Raw genomic sequence first — 21,556 nt, 5'->3', positions numbered from 1 at the left:
TTGTCCATCCAATCCTGGAATTTATTAAGTAGGTGAAATGCATACATTTTGCCAATAACATTAAGAAGGCTGATAGGGCGATAATTAGATGGCAAATGTCTTTGGCCTCTCTTATAGATAGGAATTACAATTGCCAATTCCATTCACTAGGGGGCGAGGTCGTCTGATCAATTGCTGTAAACAGAGAGGCTAATACCGGCAGCCACCAATCCATATTATTCTTGATGGCCTCTACCGGCAAATTATCTGAGCCGGGGGCCTTACCAGTTTTAAACTGATTCACTATTGAAGCAATCTCTGTACATGTTACTGGGGTCCACTCAGGTAATAAGTTAGGGTCCAGTTCCTGTTCTATTTGTAAAAATGTTGTAGTTGCTCCCTCTCTGGCATATAGAGCACGGATATATTCAGTCCATTCTCCAACAGGTATATAAAAAGATGGCGGGGAAGGTCTGAATTTAGAAGAGAATGATACCAAAGACCAAAACAAAGACACGTTTTTAGCCTGTGCAGCACAGATAAGACGCTGCCAATCTAGCCTTTTGGCCTCCCTTTTTTTTTTTTGCAAGTAAAATTTTATAAAATCTTTTTTTAACAATCAGATCTTGAGAAGTGACCTGATTAGAGTTAGATCGATAAAGATTGTAAGAGTTAATAAGATCCGTTTTTGCTGCACGGCATTCGTAATCAAACCACGGCTGGGAAAATCCAGCACGGGGCTTAGTATTTTTAGAATTGTTAGCAGTTAAAATTGGGTAAAAAGAGCATACTAGATTATTATAATTTTCCATTAAAATAGGACTATCTGTAGCATCTGTCATCTTAGCACGGTATTGCATGCAAGCCTCAGTCTTTAAGTGGTTAGTAACACGTTCATTTAACTGAGAGGTCCATTTAAGTCGTCTGGGCTGGGTTGCATTAAATAACCCTAAATCACCAGGAGGTTCCATAATATCTTGATCAATAGTTTTCAAATGGAGTGTAACTGGAAGATGGTCACTTTCTAAGTGGTCATCTATTTTGAATCTCACTACATAGGGAGTTAAAGCTCGAGATATTGCTATGTAGTCAATCAATGAGGGTCTGGTGCCTGACCAGTGGGAAAATTCTGCTGGGTAATCATCCTCAGTAGCACCGTTAAGGATGAGCATGCCCATCAGATCAAAAGTCAGCTTAAGTTTAAGTCCCTGGAAGTTGCAACCTAAATCCTTGGACAGACGTTGAAGTAGCGGGGCATTTATTACAGTTTCAGGTGGGCACTGATTATATTTATCAAAGAGTTTCAGATCAGTAGGTTCTATCCTGGCATTGAAATCCCCAGCAATGATTACAAAAGACCCAGGAGAAGCATCTTGACATTGCTTAATATAAGTCTTCATTTTAGACCAAGTACTCTTAATCCTCTCTAACTGGTATAAAGGAGGAATATACACATTTATTATTAATAAGCCAACTGTCTTAAATTTAAGTACGACTGCCATAGCAAGTTGATCTAGAGGAGGGAGTCTTGAAATTTCTGCTTTGATGGATGTTTTAATATAGATAGCTAAACCTCCTTTTGGTCTCCCTTTCTTAGCATTCTCCTTAACTGCCATCAAGGAAAAGGAAGTATAATTTTCCAAAGGCAGTTCTTGAGTTGCCCAAGTTTCCTGCAGCATTAAAATATGGAAACCATTAATATAAGAAAGAAAGTTTCCCAGACCCAACTTTGATCGTAGTCCAGCAGTATTCCAAGACAGTAAACTCAGGCCTTCGTTAGATGTTTCAAGTCAATTGGCCTGAGCTAACGTTAAAAGGGTGCTAGATTGAACCCCAGTTGCCATTTCAGGTGCACTAAGTCCTCCATTGACCAGAAGTGAAGGGGGTCCCATCTCATTATGGAGCAAAAGAGAATGAGATGGGCTAATCTGAACATTATTTTCTACCTCTGCAATCTCTTCTGCCAATGACTTGGTAGGAACTACATCACAATGAGCAATTAATGTCTCAAATAGAGGTTTTGAGTCTACTTCGAAAACCATTGGAGTTCCTTCCTCCAGCCCAGCAGCATCCTTTTGTTTGTGCGTTTCTAGCAAAGATGAATGTGCCGGCAAGTCAGCAGCTGAATCATCAATCCAAGAGACCCATGGGAGTGAGGTGTTTGACAAGTGTAGGCTAATACAGTGAGGAGGCTTCTGGTCCACGTTCTCATCCAGCTGTAAATCTAACATGCATGTACTGTTGTATTGGCCTGGAGCAAGATCTTTCTTTGTTAGGTCTGCATCCATATTTCTCTCGTTCTCAGTGCTGAGGTTATCAGCTTTGTCAGCTGCTTGAGATTTTATTTTGGAGGGAGCTGTCAAATCTACCCTTGAAGAGGGGAACTGTGTACAGTCGTTAGTATTCATTGGACTTGGTCGGGTCCTTTTGGTGTCTATCATACGTTGGCTCCTGGAGGAACTTTTTCAAAACAGCCCGCCCCGCCCCCCCATCAGCTCAAAATCAATTGTGTTTTTTTGGCCCCTTTCAACCCCCTCCAAATTATTTTTTTTGCCCCTTCCTGGCCTTACTCTTAAAGTCTCCCTCCCTCCTCCCAGATAAGAAATAATGTCTGAGCGCCGTGTGGCGGGCAGGGCTCGCTCTAGGTTGCCACCAGGCAGAGGATGTGGGAGAGGCCAGGAGCAGGGTGCGCCTGCGGAAACTCAGAGACGGAGAGGACGCGGGGAGCCTGAGGACACCCCGGTCATCCCCATTGGAGAATTCTTTGCCACAGCTCCGAGTTTGGTGCGCAGGATTCGTTTCCCCCCGCCTACTGCCGGCAATCGCGGCACGGGCATGCTCACTCGGACTAGGGCTGTGGCGGGTCCCTCCTCGGCGGCACCAGGTGCTGCTGAGGTACCGCCAGTCATTGTGGTGGAGGAGACTGTGGAGGTGGAAGAGCAGGTAGAGGGCAGTGAGGATATAGCCAGGTTCTCCCTCCCTCTGGGGCCCCTTCCCCCTATCCTTTCGCCGCTCAGTGGGCCCCCCCCTCGTGAAGCACAACACTCTGGTGGGGAGCGGTATGGCGAGGTGGTGGAGGAGAGGCCTGCCTCTCCGATGCCAGTTGAGCCGGGCCCTTCCTCTGGTGTGGAGGGCAGAAGGGGCGGGTTGGGTGGCAGCAGTGGGCAGGCAGCGGCGGCCGCTCCCCCCAGGACTGCAGCCACCCAGAGAAAAACGGCCTAGGACGGTGCCCAGGGTGCAGGAGGCCAAGGGCAGTGGTGTATGGGTGCATTTTGAGGTCCCTCAAGATGCCCCATTCCACGCCCGCTGTGTCCACTGCAGGATGCTTTTCAACCGTGGAATGGACCCTGCGCACCTGAGTACGACGCCTATGTGGAGACACATAGAGCATCACCACCCAGGTCTCAGGGGACAGGCTGGCAGTGCTAGTGCGCCTTGTGCATCTGCCACTAGGGCGGGCAGCGGCAGTGTGCCAACCAGCAGGCAGGCTACACTGCCAGTCCAGCGGTGGACGCAGTTGTCGGGCAGCCAGCGTATTGTTCGCGTGGACCATCATCACCTCACCCGCCTCATAGGGGAGATGATTTCCACCGATGACCAGCCATTTCAGGTGGTCGAGAACAACGGCTTCCGCCGGATTCTCCAATACCTGGTGGCCGAATACGTAATCCTCTCAAGGACCACGTTCAGCCGGAACGTGGTCCCCTCCCTGTACCGCCAGTGCAGGGAGCTCGTGTCGGCCGAGCTGCGTGCAGCTCCGGCTGGGACAAGCATGCATTTCACGACTGACCTCTGGACCAGTGTCAGTGGGATGCACGCTGCTTTCCTGGCCCTCACTGCCCACTGGTGGGGACCGGAGAGTGAGGGGACCTCCTCGGGCGATGCTTCCGGGTCCGACGCAGCTCCCGCTGCACTACGGCACAGGAGGGCCGTCCTGCACGTGGAGACGATGGACACGAGGCACACCGGGGAGGAGGTGGTGGCCGTACTCAACCGCCAGATAGAGGAGTGGATTGGCGGGTGTCCACACTTCTCCCGCAGCTTCATTGTCACCGACAATGGAGCCAACGTTACCGCCGCTGTTGAGACGTTCATGGACTGTGTGAACATACGGTGTACGGCACAGATGTTCCATCTGACCGTCAGGGACGCCCTCGGCCTTAAGGAGCTGAAGGCGTCCCAGGAGAGGGTGGGCCGCCCTGTCCCAGTTGCTGTTGCTGCCACGGCCACACTTGTGGATAAGTCCCGCAAGCTGGCCACCCACTTCCACTTCAGCGAGAAGTCCAGGAGACTGCTTCTCCACAAGCAGGATGACCTTGGGCTTCCTCACCATCTCATCCCTTCGGATGTTGAGACGCGGTGGAACTCCATCTTCCTCCTGTTCCAGCGCCTGTTGGAGCAGGAGAGAGCCCTTGTCGCCCTGGCGAGGGACGAGTCCTTGGATGTCTGTGACCTCTCGAACGCAGAGTGGAAGCAGATGTCCGAGGCGGTGTCGGCACTCCAGCCCTTCCAATTTGCCAGGAAGGGCTTGTGTGCCGAAACCACTCCCTTGAGCCAGGCGCTGCCCACAGCTATGGGTCTGGAGAAGCTGATGGGTGAACTCCAGATTTCTCTGACCACGCCAGAGGGTCGTGCTCTGGCTGGGAGGCTGAAGTCTGGGGTTGACAGGTGGCTCATTGGGGTGCTGGGAGAGAGGGAGGAGTATGTCCTCGCTTGTCTCTGTCACCCAGCCCTCAAGGGCAATGCTGTGAGTGCCAACAAATTGCCCAGGTGGAGAGGCATCCTAGTAGAGAAGGTTAGGGAGTAGGAGGACGCTAGGGCCCGCAGAGACCAGGATGTTGGTAGTGGTGTGGGGGCAGCCACCCAACCCGCACCCAGCAGCAGCATGGGCGGCCAGCCAGCGTCAGCTTCCCCTTCCCCTTCCTCTTCCCAGTCCAGCAGCACGGCATCCCAGGCGGCGCCATCGCAGCAGCCAGTTGCTACCGACTCGAGATGCGCCCAGTGGTTTCAGCGGTTCTGCTATGGCGCCATGCCTGGTATGCGGGAGGCTCGACCTGCCAGGCCCCCCTCCAGTGCTGAGCAATGCGTAGCGCAGTACTTGGAGGAGCCTGTGGAGGAAGACAGGGTGGACTGCGCACAGTTCTGGGCGAGCTGCCACCAAGTCTGGCCGGACCTGGCGGTGGTGGCTGTGCGCCTCCTCTCCTGCCCCACAACCAGTTTCCAGAGCGAGCGGGTGTTTTCACGTGCCGGGGACGTGGTGACACCCTCTCGCTCCCGCTTGGACCCTGGTCTGGTGGAGCAGCTGGTCTTCCTTAAGGTGAACCTCCCCCTCTTGGGCTACCCCAAGCTGGAGTTTGAGCCGGGCGAGTGATTACCGTGGGTTGCCCTATGGTTGGTCACCTGCCTGGCTCGACCTCTGTGCTTATCCCTCCCCTCCCCACATCCACCTCTAGCTGAGCTGACGTGCCAGATGCTGAGCTGTGCCAGCCAGTCGCAGCGTGTAGTGTGCCCACACAGAGATGCTTTGGTAGTAGTAGTTGTAGTGCTGTGACTGTCCAGACATTTACAATGCCCACGCCCACCTAAAAAGAAACCCAATGTTGACCAGCACAGGCCCTTATCTCTCCACCTGTCAGCATTTGGGGACCTGTCGTGGGTACGGCACACACCCCAAAAGTAGCACAGCCCAAATAGTACTAGACTCAGTGGCAGCAGCGGGTATACGTTCTAATGCAGTGTAAATATTGTAAATACTTGTATGTAAATAAACATGTAAATAATTTTTTCTTTAAAACCCCATGTTAAAACCAACCCTCAAAATTATGCAGAAGGGGAAAAAAGAGGTAACAAAGGGAGAACAAAATGATTGATGAATGCTAAATGAATTAATTTTATTGAAAATGTTACCAGAAATCATGTGTGTGGGGGGCTTGGTTTACATGGAGAAAATAATTTGATGATTTTTTATAATGAAAGGAATGAATTATTATCATCTTATGTTCATCTTGATTGTGGTCATTGTTGATGTTGGCTGATGACAAAAAACCAAAAACCATCAGAATAGCAATGAACTGGCTGCCAACACAACATGTTGATTGATAACTATGTATGCAGGGGGGGAATTGGGTGTGTGTGTGTGTGTGTGTGTGTGTGTGTGTGGTGCAGGCTCAGTCTGTCTCTTCCTGTTGTGTGTCTCAGTGTCTGTCTGTGTGAATGGATGCCTAGCACTGTCTCTGCAAGAGGACGAATGGCCATTGTTGAGGCTTATGACACATCTTCTTTCATGACACCTCCAGGGCTCAGCTGCTCTTTGTGGGTGAGTTAGGCGAGGAGGGAGGAGGCGAGGTGGAGAGGAGTTGGAGAGATAGCGAGGAAAGAGAGTGTAGAGAGTCCATTTCTGTTTCTGTCAAATCTATCTATCTATCCATCTATCTATCTATCCATCTATTTATTCATCCATTCATTTATTTATCAATTTATATATTCAGTGTTAGTGTTAGTGTTTGTTATTTTGTTGTTTGTTGTTTGTTTGTTTGTTTGTTTGTTGTGGTTTTGGGAGGGGTCTAGCGGGGGAGGGAGGGACAGTCAGCTTTTAGCAAAAGGAGGGATAGTTAGTCAGGGGGGAATAGTTAGACAGGGAGGGAAATGGGGGAGAAGATGAGGAAAGACTTCTTCACAAAGTAAGTAGGATTCCATAACAGCTTTGCCTTGCTCCCTCTCTTCCTGGCCAGGTCTGACTAGAGTCCCCCGCCCACCTGCCTGCCCGATCAGGAAGGGCACCAGCTGTGAACACGCCTATTGTGACGTGCTTAGCGGATGTCCCAATTGTAGAGGGGAATTTGAATCAACCTCCCTCATTTAGCAGAGTAATCCAGTTGGATGAGCTCAGAGTAGAGGCCTGGAGAAAGTGTTTTTAAGTGTTTTTTAAAATGTTTTTAAAAAAGAAACTGTTCTGAAACAGATTGTTCTAAAGAAGTTACAAACTTAGATTAAAAGCCTGCAACTTGTACTTCCTTCATGGGGAGGGAAGGAAGGAAGGAAGGAGCGGAGCAGACAAAGAAGAAGGGAGTGCCCCAAGCTGTGCTTTGGAACATGTTCATGACCATCTAACTAGCCTGAGACAAGTTTCCCCCGTAGCAGAGGCCTGTACAGAGCAAGCCAGGCTGCACATGGGACATCCCAAGCTGTTTGGTGTTGCTTGTCATGCACTGAAATCACGCTTGATTGTGGAAGAGGGGAGTGGACTTCAATGTTCTAATCAAAGAGCTGCATCTGAGCTGGCACAATACAAGCCTGAGTTGCTATTCTCTAATAATGAGCCAGCCCTATTGGTATCCTAGGTATATTTGGGGGTACTTAAGTTTTGCCCATATATGGCAAAGCTTTTCTTGAAGATAGGCAGGGGTCAGCTTTTCCTTACGAGAACCTTTCCTAAAGTAGCAGTTGATTTCGTTTCTCATTCCACGCTCTGGCTGCTTGTTTCGAAGCCATAGATGCTCCTTTCTAGTTTGCACAAAGCCCCTTCTTTCTAGGTAGCTCATAGCCTGGTGGCTGTTGCATGTAGATGTCTTCCTCGATTTCCCCATGAGGGAAGGCAGTCTTTACATCCATGTGTTCAACTTGCATCTTTCTAGCCGCTGCCACGCTGAGCAGTGTCCTAATTGAAGTGTCTGTCACAAGTGGTGCAAAGGTCTCATTGTAGGCCTCAGCATAGTTCTGGGAGTATCCCTTGGCTACTTGCCTCGCCTTGTAGCGCTCTGCCTCCCCTTCTGCATCCTGCTTGACTTTCAAGACCCACTTGCATCCCGCAGTCTTTCTTCCTGCGGGGATTGACACAAGTCTTCAAGTCTCATTTTTGTGCAGGGTGTCAATTTCTTCGAATGCTGCATTTCCTCACCTTTTGTCAGCTGGCATCTTTTCTTTCTCTGGCCATGTGGTGGGTTCTTGTAGCTCTCCTCCTTTGGTCCCGAGTGAGAACCTTTTGGGTGGAGCCCCTTTGTTGGGGCTCTGGCAGTGTCTCAGTTCGGGCTCAGGCTGTGCAGCCCCTTCTGAATCTGTATCCCCTTTCTGAACCCCCATGCTGCTATTTAGAAGACTTGGCTGCTATCTCCTCTTAAAGTAAAGCTGTGCCATCGAGTCAGTGTCGACTCCTGGCAACCACAGAGCCCTGCGGTTTTCTTTGGTAGAATACAGGAGGGGTTTACCATTGCCATCTCCCACACAGTGTGAGATTATGCCTTTCAGCATCTTCCTATATCGCTGCTGCCCAGTATAGGTGCTTCCCTAGTCTGGGAAATATACCAGCAGGGATTCAACCCAACAACCTCTTGCTCCCTAGGCATGTTAGTTCCCCACTGGACCATTAGGTTACTCCCTACTTGATTCTTTTCTGGCTCAATTAGCTCCCTCAGCTCCATCACCCTTGCATTGCAGTCTGGCTCACAGCACTCTCAAGTCCAGGTGGAGCAGAGCTAGCAGGAGATGTAGCGAGAGAAGGAGGAGCAGACCAGAACACGCTCAGAAGAACAGCATCCCTCCTCCCACTGATGCACCCCCCTCCCTCCCTTTAATCTAGATCCGTGGTTCCCAGCCTGGGTTCTTCCCGATGTTGCTGAACTACAACTCCCATCATTCCCAGCTACAATTTATTATGGCTGGGGATGCTGGGAGTTTAGTTCAACAACATCTGGAGGAACCCAGCTTGGGAACCACTGACCTAGTTCCTAATTTTGTGTGTTGGTCTTGCAAAACCATTGTGTCCCTTCCTGTGCCAGGGGCAGCTGGGCCCTCCAAAAGGTGGGGGTGCTACAAGCCACTCCCACACCTCCATCCACTTCTCTCTCCCCACTCAAAGCTCCTCCTGCCTGTTCCACCAGCAGTACTGACCACTAGATCAAGCCTCCATGGGCAGAGGCAGTATGCTGCTGAATACCAAATGCTGGGGACAAACAAGAAGGGAGGGCTGTTTCCCCACCTGCCTGTCTGTGTGCAATTGGCTGGTCACTGCCGGTAACAGATGGAGGCTCAGAGTCTTTTTAAAAAAAATCCTAAGGCCAGAGAGAATGAATATTAGGTCCCCCACACACCCCTTTAAGGTGATGGTTCTGCGGTATTTGGTAGTCAGCAGTTGGTCTTCCGAAGAATACTGTCTCTGCCCATGGAGGCTTGATTTAGCTGCCATTGCTGATGGGTGGAACAGGAACATTCTGCAGGAGAAGCTGCAACTGCCATGAGGGGCTTGTAAGTATGAAAAAAGCATCTCTCTTCTTCAAGGTTGCTTTTGACTTCCTCTTACCAGGCTTCTCTTTTCGGATGAAAAAGAAGCTTGGAATATAGAGGAATATCTACAACTACCGGGAGGGACTAGAAACCTCTCTTTCTTGCTGAAGTAAAGATTATTCGCAGAGTCTGCCCAGAAGCATCTGGAGAGAAGGAACTCTGTCCCCACAGACCTTTGTCCTCATATCTTCAGCCAGTGGAAGGAAGCCCCACAAGCATTTCTCCAGTCCTGGGCAGGGGCAGCTCCATCAAAGCCTGGGAAAGCAAGATGGGAACTGCCCAGGGGATGTCAAGGAAAGTCAGGTGGTGCCGTCGAGTCAGTGTCGACTCCAGGAGAGCACAGAGCCCTGTGGTTGTCTTGGGTAGACTACAGGAGGGGTTTAGCATTGCCATCTCCCGCACAGTGTGAGATGATGCCTTTCAGCACCTTCCTATTTCTCTGCTGCCCAATACAGGTGTTTCCCATACTAGTCTTGCAAACATACCAGTGGGGATTCGAAACAGCAACCTCGTGCTCCCTAGGCACGTTACTTCCCTGCTGCGCCATTAGGTGGCTGCAAGGTGATGTGACAAGTTACAAACTTGGATGTGCCCAAAGGCTGTGGATGTGCCCAGCTCCAGGACACAACACTTTAGTTGACAACTGCGGCTGATGCAAAGGTTCTTCTTGTGGACTCCCCCAGCATTGTACAAAACAGGGTATGAAATCCTCCAGCCTTGATCCTATTCACACTTGCAACAAGTTCCATGCAAATCCTCCCGCTCACAATGAGGCACTTTGCCTGGGGTTATCATGGCATTTCTGTGTCATGATAGGCAAGGGCTGGGGTCCTGCTTCCCAGACCATGCACCAGACCATGCACCCCAAAAACCTGTTCTGCCTGCTCCTGGACTGTAGTGGGAGACAGCTACCAATGAAACCGGACTAAGTTGCTTACATCATGGCATGTCAGACCTCCCTCACTCTTCATTTCTAATATTATTCGACAGAATAGGCATCCCCTCCATTCATTGTACATTTTTTATAGTAAGACAGGGAGAGTGCAAGTTGTACAAGTTAGGAGGACTGCAAAGTGTGCAGGCATTGGGGAGCACAACAAAGAGTGAGCTGGAAGGGAAAGGAAGAGACCTCTTGGAGAACTTGCACTGCGACCCCAGAACTTGGTGCAATAGCTTCCCCAGTCTTAACAACTTGCCCGCAAAAAGCAGCTAGACATGTGGAAGTATTTTCTATGGGTAGCCTTCCAAGAGCAGACGTTTGGAAATCAGGTATTGCAAAAGTGTAGCAGAGTGGTGGCTGGAAAGCCTGAACTCTGAGCCAGGGAAATCCTTTGCCTTGGGTAAGCCCCGTCTCTTGGCCTTGGCCTCAACCCTCCTCCCCCTTACACCGACAACTTGGAGGAAGTGTTACAAACCTACCTTGCAGAGGAAATAACCAAGAGGACTTCTGTGAAGTGCTTTCAATACTCCCAAGTCTGCCGTTGTTACTGTATATATTCTCCAGAACAACAAGAAATGGAGAAACACACCATTACACTAAAAGGAACGAAGTGTCTGTTCTCTCACCTTGAAATTCTCAAAGAAGCCACCACCCCCATTCTCTATCTTGTCATCATCTCCAGAGGCCAAGCCCATCATGCTGCGGCTCCGGATCTGCAGCTCCTCATAAAGACTCTCGAGAAGAGCACTGCGGGTCCGCTCCTGCTCCAGAAAGAGAAGGCCCTCATGTCAGAGAACAAAGAGGACACAAGCACAGACAGACTGACGAGTCAGAAGGACAGAAAACAAGGCAAGTGTGTGTGTATATATATATATAGGAGGGCTAGTTTACACAGTCAATTCACAGAGGAACCTTTTCCCTGGGCTGCAGGTTAGAGGCTACATGCATGTCTGAATGCTCCCCCCACACAAAAACAGCCCCTGCACACAGAAAACGAGGTCCTGCCATGCTAGCAAACTCTGACTCTAAGACTGAGAAGCAAGGTGAAAGCGGAGACAAGGGGCTTTTCCAGAGAGCAGTAAAATGAAGGCTTTTCAAAGCTTCCACACAACTTCCTAATGCCATCTCGCCCACTGTCCAGATGCAAGCATCGGCTTGTGTGGGCTCCATTGACTCTCTGGCTACATGCTGAGCACAGACCTTGCCCCATTTTCACAGCACCACCTCCCAGCCAGCACTTGGCATAGCGTATGTCCCTTCAGCAGAAATGAAAAAGGGACAGATTCTTCTCAGAACCCAAGAGCTGGGTGGCAGGGAGCACTATGAAAAATCACGCAAAGTCAGGGGCGTAACTATAATAGGGCAAGGGGAGACAGTTGTCTGGGGGCCCACTGCCTTGGGGGCCCCCCAGAGGCAAGTCACATGACTGACTCCTCCAGCCCCACACCCACCCGGGCTTCATTCAGTTGTATTCATCCTCCAAAATTGATGTGAATGTTAAGACCTGGAGCTAGCAGAACAGCATGTCTTTCTCTAGGACCATTTAAATGACTTGCATCGTCCACAATTTACAAAGCCCTTTAAAAATAGGATATATGTGTGTGTGTGTGTGTGTGTGTGTGTGTGTGTGTGTGTGTAGACTTTTACTATGCTTTTTGTTACCACTATTCAGCCTCATTTAAGATTTCTTTACTTCATGAGCTGAGCTTCGGGGGGGGGCATTTTAAAATCTTGTCTCTGGGCCCACTCCAACCTTGCTACGCCCGTGCGCAAAGTCCATGCTCAACATGTGGCCAGAGACTCAAACCATGATAGGAAGGAGCATGGGTGCCCACGCAAGGATCTGGACAGTGGGTAAAATGGCGGCTTAGGAAGTTATGCAGAAGCTTAAAAAAAAAAAAATCACACCTCTGCCATCTAGAAAAGTCCAAGGATGTCCACCTTCAACTGCAAACTCCTACCAAGTTCTATTATAAATACTTCTCTTCTTTGGTCTTTGACCAGTTAGAAACTGTGTGGAGGAGACCCAGAAGTGTGAGGAGATGCAGCTCCTGATGGCATTGGCTCTTAGCCCAGTAACCCTATTGACCCTTAGGGGCACGAGGGGTAGAGATCATGAGCAAGGGAGCCCCATATCTGACTACACTTTTTCTACTCTACTTTCCCTTTCTTAGGCTGATAGTCTCAGGTTTCATTCTCTCACCTGAGAGACAGACTTCCTCTTCCTCCTTTTCCTTCCTAATGTAGCAAGAAGCTAGGAAAGGCCTTGGCATGAAGGCCTTTCCTAGCTCTCTGAGGCATTTCCTAAATAAACTACTTCACTTAGCCCACTTAAGTTCCCCCCACGTTAGCACTCTGCTAACCCTGTTTTACTGGGCGCAGCAACACATGAGTAGACCCCTGACCGGGAGGCTACATACAAGCAGCCTCCCGGCCTCGGGGGTCTCCCCAGAATGCCCCGTGCACTTGCACGGGGCATCCTGGGACTTCCAGAAGCCGGGTAGCCTCCGATCCCCACCGCCCCTCCTGGCTTCGTGACAGAGCCCAGAGTTGTGTGGGCAGCCAATCTGGCCGCCCAGGGTCGGCTCCTGGCTCCTTGCTCAGCCCACTCTCCCCCACAGAGCCCGGTAAGGCTCTCCACACTGCTTGTGTGGAAAGGCTCTTTGTGTAGGGCAGGGTCTGGAGCCTCAGAGCAGCAGGAAATGGATCCATTTTGCATGCAGAGTGACTTTGATGACTCTCTCCATTCCCCTCCAAAATGGCAACTCTCATGCCAAAAAACACCCTGTGCTATTCAGCACTGTGCTATTCAAGAACAACACTGTTGGCTATTTAATTCCAACTTGAAAGTTTTCCTTTGCACATAATCCTTGCCTTTGCCAATTCTTTCTCCCACCTCACTGTAATATCTTTGCATTGATTCCCAGCTAACCGGCAAATTTACTACCACCACAACAAATACTTATATACCACTTTTCAACAAAAGTTTCCAAAGCGGTTTACACAGAGAAATAATAATAATATATGATGGCTTATTTGTGGTTTACTAGGCAGTGCTCTAAAAATGCCTTGATAACTCTAAAGAGATCAGATCAGCTGCATTTCTCTTCACCAGGGAACTCCTTCAGGTCATTCTCACAACCTGTGAGCAGGGCAGGGAGGGTGCGGTCGGGGGGAGGCAGGATCGATCTGACCTTTTCCCCAGATGATCTTTACTGTTTCCGGGACTGCACAACTCACAGGCCCACACATGCCGTGCTGCTCATGGCAGCACAGCCATCTGGAGGAACAGCCTGGGGAACACAGCCTGGCCTCCAGAAACCCCTCAATGCATTGTGCAAGGAGCCAGGCGCATTGGGGGCATTTCCACCCCAGGCAGCCCCAGCAGACACATGACCAGGGCACCAGTCTACCCCGAGAATAGCCCCAGGACAGAAATTCGGCTACCCGGCAGGGCAGCGCCAAGATCGGCTCTGACCGCCGGTGCTCCACACAAGCAGCTCTATCCAGGCTGCTCGTGTGAACAGCCTCCTTAGCTTTTCTGAAGAGATCGCAGACCAGAATGGCAAAACACCTCGGCAACCTTTCCTCCCACTCTTGTTCCTTCCAGGATTTGTGCTGGGTGCTTCTGCAGCACTAAGAAACTAACCGGCCTGCCATTATCCAGGTTCTTGTCCCCAAACAAGAATGGGTCACATTATCACCAATCAGAGTCAGCGTTACCAGTGTGATCACAGAAGTCAATTCGGTACTTATTTAAGGATAGCAGAGGACAACAAGCAGCACACTGTGCATTGGTGGAGAATGGCACACACATGATACACTGGCCATTCTCAACAAAATACACAGAACCAGTGAGCACGAAAGGCTTCACTTCCACATCTTTTAAGAAAGGACAAAGCAATCTGATCCCTGCCTCTTGAGGGACAAAGTGCAACTTAGATTAAGACCCTATTATACAGGCACGTGACTGCCGCTCCCTGCTGCTAATACAGCAGAAGAGCCCCACCGTGGCCAGTAGGTGCCCTGGTGAGCTGCAGCAATGTCTGGGAAGTGGAATACTTCCCGTGCTTTCCCATGGACTCCTCACTTTCCAGTGCTCCCTGCGTGCCTTCCCAGATGCCACTGGAGTTTGCCAGAGCATCCAGCGGCATCTTTAAGGGTCTCCACCACTGCGGGGAACAGCGCAACATTGTCAGCAGGTGGGCAATGGGGATAGTCACTTCGGAAGGGTGATTTGACTTTGGCCCGGAGGATTATCTGACTTTGGCTACTTGGAGCCAAATATTTACACAGGCCTAATGGCCAGGAGCAAGGAGCTTAGGCAACAGAAAAAGTTCAGAGATGCAGCAGGTGCTACTTTTGAAGTGTTTATGGCTCCCAGGTGTGCATTTTACCTTGTAGAGAGTCTCCCCAAGGGCATGGTGATGAAGCTGCACTACCACATAGGCATGCAGGAAATTGGAGGCAATCGTGTCAGGGACAAAGGGAGTATTTTCATCCTGGAAGACAATGGCCACAATATTGTTCCCAATGTGGCGCTTCCGCTGAAGCTGGAAGGAAGCACACAAGAGAGGGAGTTATCCTTCCAAACAGCAAATAGCCCAACATGGCCTACTTAACCCCACCGGCCTCCCATCTCAGTTGAAAACCTGAATCTATTCTAAACCCCACTCCCAGCTTGCTCCATCAACACTAAAATATCTATATGTCTCTACCAGTCTAGATGCTCATACATCACTCTCTCTTCCACCCCGTCCACAGTTTGCAGCTCCCTAAGCGCCACGAAGCACCAGGTACCTGCTGGGCATCTCCCTCTGTGAAGGGTAGCTGTGTAGAGACATGGAACATGATCTCCTTGCCCCGGAAATTGGTGCAGACAGACTCTGTTCCTGTCTGACCTCTCGTAACATCCAAGCCACCTCGGAATCTGAGCAGATCAGTCCCACATATTTCAGGAAAGGTGGGGGGTGGGGCGAGGCAGAGCGGGGGAAGAGGAGAAAAAGAAGAGAAGAGTAAAAAGAAACACTTTATTCAGAGATGGAAATACAAGTCAAGTGAGGGCACATTTTGTAAAATGCACGTCTACCAATTCTTCATAATGCTTCTGCAAGATTAAAGTTCTTGTTGGAAGTGAAGGACTTTGCGCTGTCTCATGTCTCAATGACATAGGAGGACAGACTAGTGGGTCAGAGGGCTAGAGAGGTCAAGACATTGGTCATCCTTTCTCTACTGCTCTGACATTATCCCTTTGGTATGTAGATTGCTACTCTCAGGGATTGACTTCCTGCCTGCCTGCCTGCCTGGCCACTTCCTCTTCCTTCTCTTTCCTTTCTTTTCCCTTGCAACATGCAATGCAAGCTCCTCTCTCCCTGCATTATGTATGCAGAGATGTAGAATCCATCTGCATCCAGCTATCTAGATAGAGTAGAGATACTATTTCTCCACTTTACTATCTAGAATGGAGTTCACTAATAAATGCTCCATATATTGATCTGAAACGATGAACTGGCTCCAGGTTATTTTACTCTTAGCATACACGCATGCCTGGGCAGACTCCGCTGTGTTGTGCCTCTGTGCACTCTGCTATATTAGGAGAGTATCTCTTACCAGAGAGAATGCCCAACAGTTCTTTCATTCTGAGGTATAACTGGGAATGCATTTGAGCACCCAGGTAAGTTGTGGGAGAGCATAATTCAGAATAACATGCCCTCATAATGGCAGATAAAAGGGATGGCTCTCTAATTCCAGAGTTGGGAAATAAAATGTGATCCAAGTTGCCATTTAAGATATAGATGAAAACTTGATAGTCCACTGTGCTGCAGAGGGCAATGGACTATGGTTTTCATCTATATGTTAGATTCCAGAGCATTTAGCCAAGAAGGCGATAGCAATACAAAATGGAGCCCCTAAAGAAATATGGTTCTAAACAGCATAAGGAGAAGCAAGGATGGTATGTCTAGACTCCCATTCAGACACGTCTTGGGAAGACAGAATTGCACATGCAGTCTGTAGTGCTCTGGCAGGGCAGGGATACTGACCAAAAAAAACCCAAAAATGGGTTTTTCTCACAGCAGGGATTTCCCTGCCATTGTCCAGGAGGGGAGGTTCCATTTGGGTCAGCAGCATGTCTACATCTTCTCCCTTTTCATTTGGAAATCAATCTGGCTAAGGCACAAGAGGGCAGGCGTGTGTGCATCCACCTAGACCAGGCCTGCACAACATAAGGCCCGGGGGCCGGATTCGGCCTGCAGGGACTATTTTACTGGCCCCCAGGTATCCTGCAGCAACATAGGAGCTGAAAACTGCCTTATAGCGCCATCCTATGCATGGTTTCTCAGAAATATGTTCCATGGTGTACCCAGTGAGGCTTACTCCCATGTAAGCATGCCTAGCATTGCAGCCTGAAAGCAATGACAATTTAGGGAGAGGAGAGGACTTGGCATTTATTTGGGGCTGGTTTGCACTCCAGGGGCCCCACTGACTGAGCAGGGACAGGACCTATTTTCTGGCCACTATTTCTTGGTTAAAACTATGGGTCTGTTGATAGGGGGAATAGGTCCACAAGTAACTAACGATATTTTTAATTTTAATGTAATGTGCTAAAAATTGACAGCGGCCCTTTCACGCCTAGTTGTGTATGGTTCTGGCCCACTAGGGCATTTGAGTTGTGCAGCCCTGACCTAGACTCTTACGACTTGCAGCATCTTCCAACTTCTTCCTTCCCCCCTAGTTCACCCACATACACGCTCCTGCACGCAGAGTGTTGCATATTTGTTTTTGGAAATATTTACAAGCTAACTACTCAGTACTCTGAGCAGGGCTGGCCCTATCATACACAGCACCTTTGAGGAGTGAGGAGTGCTTTTGGTATGCACACGCACACACATACACACACACAGACAACCCAGGTTGGTCTTTCAGTGTTGCCAAGTTGTGTGGCTTGTGCAAACTCAGCTCTTTGCACTTGCTTAAAGTTGACACTCTGGGCAACCAGTTGCCTTGGCCACCCCTAAGGCCGGTCCTGGTTCCAGTTCAGAAAGGTCTGGACCAGGCCTTCTAGTGCCTACACATGGTAGCACTAAGCCCATCACATCTAGCAGCTGCTGAGAGCTGGAGGTTCTCCAAGCTGATGATTAATAAATCAATTGAGAATGAATGGCCATTTAGTTTTGTGTCACTTGTTACATAGGAACATAGGAAGCTGCTATATACTGAGTCAGACCATTGACCTGTCTAGCTTCAGTATTGTCTTCACAGACTGGCAGCAGCTTCTCCAAGGTTGCAGGCAGGAATCTCTCTTTCAGCCCTATCTTGAAGAATCCAGGGAGGGAACTTGGAAGTTGGAACCTTGTGCTCTTCCCAGAGTACCTCCATCACCTGAGGGGAATATCTCACAGTGCTCACACTTCTAGTCTGCCATTCATATGCAACCAGGGCAGACCCTGCTTAGCTAACGGGATAAGTCATGCTTGCTACCACAAGACCAGCTCTCCTCTCCTCTCACCTTGTTCTTTCACACTTCTCTGCTTCACGATTTAAGATTTAAGCAATCTTACTGAAAAAACAAGCAGAGTTCTGAGAATGATGATCTGTCGTAGATCATGGTTTTGTTTGCTCCACTTGAGACTACAAGTATGCTTGTGACAATAAAAGATCTTCCTTTGCTACCTTTCTTCTTTTATTTTGCCTGATGGATTTTGGGACGTTATTTCACTTTAACGAGTATTGTTATAACACTTTGACCAGTTTTAAAGAACTTCTCCCAGTGACGCTACAACAACCACCCTCCGTCAGATTCCTGTTATTAAAGCAGAACTTTAAAAGAACCGCTTTTTGTCCAGTTTGTGTCAAACTGCGGGTGGCATTTGCAAGCAGAGGAAGTGTGTGATATTCGGCCCTGAGCAGTCTCTGAAATCCAAAGCACAGTTTGGATTATAATCAGCGTTATTATTTAATACCCTTGATATTGCAGATGGAGACTGGAAGCTAACTGAATCTAAACTACTATCTTAGGAGGCCAACCAGTAAGTCCAAATCTCAACTTATCTATGACTGAGAATTTCTGAGTTCACAGCCTATGCTTTTAGGGCCATGTTTGTGTGCGCGTCAATGTAATGCGCCGTATGGCCCCACAATTGTTGTTGTTGTTTTAAAAGTTAAAACAGTATCTGACAGGGTGCCCAGAATCAGGACAGTGACATCCAGCAAGGGGATACGTAACCATTTCCCTTCATGCTACAGTCCCAGTGAAGATCATCCACCTGAAGCCAATGGGAACTTCTTTCCCAGGGCGAAGAGCAGCCTTAGGGAGGGCCTGATCTGGATGGGAACTGTGGCAGCGGCAAAGAGTTCAGCCCTGTCCCACACACCATGGCCCCAGGCCAGACTGCCCTTCCCTGCTGTACAGCTGGCACACAAGGGCTAATCGCATGCTTGTTCTCACATTTATTTATTTACCATACTTATATACCACCCAAAACTCACGCCGCTACACGTAGTTTGGCCCTTAGTTCACTGCCTGCTATGCCCCCTTCCCTCAGCCTCCTTGCCTGCGGGCTGCCTGTCCTTTAGCTTCCTTATCTCCTCAGACCTGCCCCCTGTTTTTAGCCATCCCCCAGGTGAGGCTTTAATTTTTCTGGGCTGGGCTGAAAGTTGCTCAGACAGACAGTGCTGGAGGAATCAATGCAAAAGTACTTACCCGCGGAAGTCCTGCAGCTGGATTCTGTCCCCAAGGAGATCTAAGAACTCTAAGATGCCTAGAGACCAACAGATTGGAAGAGGTCAGTCTACACACCCCTACTAAAGAAAAGAGACTTAACAGATTGCGAAGACCATCGCGCAATATCCTTAATAGCACATGCTAACAAAATAATGCTCAGGATCATCCAATGCAGAATAGAGCCCTACGTAGAAAGGGAAATGCCGGATGTTCAAGCTGGTTTCAGAAAAGGCTGAGGAACAAGAGACATCATTGCTGAAGCACCCTGGATAACTGAGAAAGCCAAAGAATACCAGAAAGAACTCAATATGTGCTTTATTGACTACAGAAAAGCCTTTGATTGCATCGACTGAGAGAAGCTGGATTGGAAGAAGATGAGTGTGGTTATTGATTGATTGATTGATTGATTGATTTGATTTATATACCACCCTTCCAAAATGGCTCAGGGCAGTTCACAACATGATAAAAACAATTAAAACAAATTAACAATTAAAATCAAACTATTAAAACACAATAAAACCAATAAAACAGCTAAAAGCCCTGAAAATCAGGGCAACAGTTTAAAACAGTTTAAAACAGTTAATCATTTAAAACTCTGGAAGGCCAAGCCAAACAGGTAGGTTTTAAGGGCTCTCTTGAAGGACAGCAAAGATCTCAAATTACAAATTTCTGCTGGGAGTGCATTCCATAGCCCAGGAGCGGCTACAGAGAAGGCCCGCCTCTGCGTCGCCACCAGACAACTGGAGACGGCAACTGGAGACGGACCTCCTCAGATGACCTTAATGTGCGGTGGGGATCATGTAGAAGAAGGCGCTCTCTTAGATAACTCGGACCTAAGCCATTCAGGGCTTTAAAGGTAATAACCAGCACTTTGTATTTTGCCCGGAAACATATCGGCAGCCAGTGTAGCTGTTTCAAAACAGGCATCATATGGTCTCTCCGGGTTGCCCCAGAGACCAATCTGTTTTAAAGTTGGAGGAAGAAACATCAATAACCTGCACTACGCTGATGACACCACCCTGATAGCTGAGAATGATCTGCAAGCTCTAGTAATGGAAGTCAAGGAGCACAGTGAAAAAAATGGGACTGCAACTAAATGTAAAGAAGACTAAACTAATGACAACAGGTACAGCAACCAACCTCAGAATTGACAATGAAGACATTGAAGTGGTAGATAGCTTCTGCCTTTTAGGATCGACCGTCAACAGTAAAGGATCCAGCAGTCAAGAAATATGCCGCAGACTAGCACTTGGTAGGGTTGCAATGAAGCCCTTGGAAAGGATATTTAGATGCCATGACGTGTCTACACCTACAAAGATTAGAATTGTTCGGACCGTGGTTTTTCCCGTGACACTCTATGGATGTGAAAGCTGGACTTTGAAGAAGCAAGACAGAAAAAGCATTGACGCTTTTGAACTTTGGTGCTGGAGAAGACTTTTGAGGATACCATGGACAGCCAGGAAAACAACCAAATGGATCATAGAATCAATCAATCAATCCAGAATTTCCACTAGAGGCACAAATGACCAGGCTCAAACTATCATACTTCGGACACATTGTACAAAGACCCAGCTCCCTGGAGAAGTACATAATGCTGGGGAAAGTTGAAGGAAAGAGAAGAGGACGACTAGCAGCAAGGCGGATGGACTCGATTACAACAGCAATGAATGTGTTGGAAATTCTCTGTGGTGAGAGAATCCCTTTCTCATTATAGCAGAGTGCACAGAGGCACAGCACAGCGGAATTTAGTTAGGCATGCGTGTATGCTGAGAGTAAAGTAACTTGGAGCCAATTCATAGTTTCAAATCAATATATAAGGCATTTATTAAGGAACTCTATTCTAGATAGGAAAGTGAGGAGTTAGGATCTCTAATCTATCTATCTAGCTGGATGCAGATGGATTCTGCATCTTCTCTGCACACATGGTGCAGTGAGAGAGGCTTGCCATGTTGCAAGGTAGAAGGGCTGTTAGGAGAGAGAGAGAGAGAGAGAGAGAGAGAGAGGAAGCTAGTCCCTGAGATTAGCAATCTACATATCCAAAGGAATAGTGTCAGAGCAGTAGAGAAGGGATGACCAATGTCTTGACCCTCTAGTCCTCTGACTCACTAGTCTATCCTCCACTGTCTGAGACAAGAGACAGCGCAAAGTCCTTAACTTCCAACAGAATGCACCACTGAGAGACCTTAAAGGCCAAGTTGAAGACAGATCATCCTGGAGAGAACTATCTATGTCATCACTAAGAGTCCACACTGACTTGATGGCACTTAATCAATCAATCACCATATATTAATCAGAGGAATCGAAGCTAAGTTTCCAAAACTTACAGATGCAATAAGGAGAAGTGAAATTGCAAAACTTGCTGTGTTCCCTACAATCTTTGCACCCAGGGCTTCAATGTTAGCAATGCAGCATCTCCATCTCTATATAAACATATCAGCTGAAAAGAAGCAATGAATGTTAGCCACTGGCTAACATCAGGGGCTCAAGGAACACTTGGGCGGCCAGAAGATGTAGTCCTGCCAGTGGCTCCTCAGCCCCTGTGAGGCAGGGAAAGGAGTTCATTGTCAGGAAATCAAGGAAACTAGCCAACCCGCACAGAGCATCTGTGTGCTCTTTGGGGCTGGCTGTTCCTCCCT

The 21,556-nt window shown here is 48.6% G+C and overlaps 2 protein-coding genes across 9 annotated transcripts in view; one reads left to right on the top strand and one right to left on the bottom strand.

Annotated features, from left to right (window-relative positions):
* LOC128329916 (uncharacterized) overlaps nucleotides 1–21,556 on the top strand; it is a 481,088-nt gene that overhangs the window by 252,884 nt on the left and 206,648 nt on the right. The gene's annotated exons all lie outside the window — the stretch shown is intronic.
* Nucleotides 1–21,556, bottom strand: part of LOC128329920 (rap1 GTPase-activating protein 1-like) — a 38,932-nt gene that overhangs the window by 13,441 nt on the left and 3,935 nt on the right. Inside the window, exons 2-6 of one of the 2 annotated variants that reach the window (XM_053261851.1) lie at nucleotides 18,900–18,957; nucleotides 14,999–15,128; nucleotides 14,596–14,751; nucleotides 10,825–10,959; nucleotides 5,850–6,010 (exon numbers count right to left, since the gene is read on the bottom strand). In XM_053261851.1, the coding sequence (XP_053117826.1) occupies nucleotides 5,969–6,010; nucleotides 10,825–10,959; nucleotides 14,596–14,751; nucleotides 14,999–15,049 (384 nt within the window). In that variant the 5' untranslated portion in view covers nucleotides 15,050–15,128; nucleotides 18,900–18,957 and the 3' untranslated portion in view covers nucleotides 5,850–5,968. Of the gene's footprint in view, nucleotides 1–5,849; nucleotides 6,011–10,824; nucleotides 10,960–14,595; nucleotides 14,752–14,998; nucleotides 15,129–18,899; nucleotides 18,958–21,556 lie in introns of those variants that run through there. The other variant, XM_053261850.1, reaches the window with a different exon arrangement.

Source organism: Hemicordylus capensis, chromosome 6 (genome assembly GCF_027244095.1).
Source record: "Hemicordylus capensis ecotype Gifberg chromosome 6, rHemCap1.1.pri, whole genome shotgun sequence".
In the NCBI taxonomy this organism is placed as follows: domain Eukaryota; kingdom Metazoa; phylum Chordata; class Lepidosauria; order Squamata; family Cordylidae; genus Hemicordylus; species Hemicordylus capensis.
This window is presented reverse-complemented; position numbering and strand designations above follow the sequence as displayed.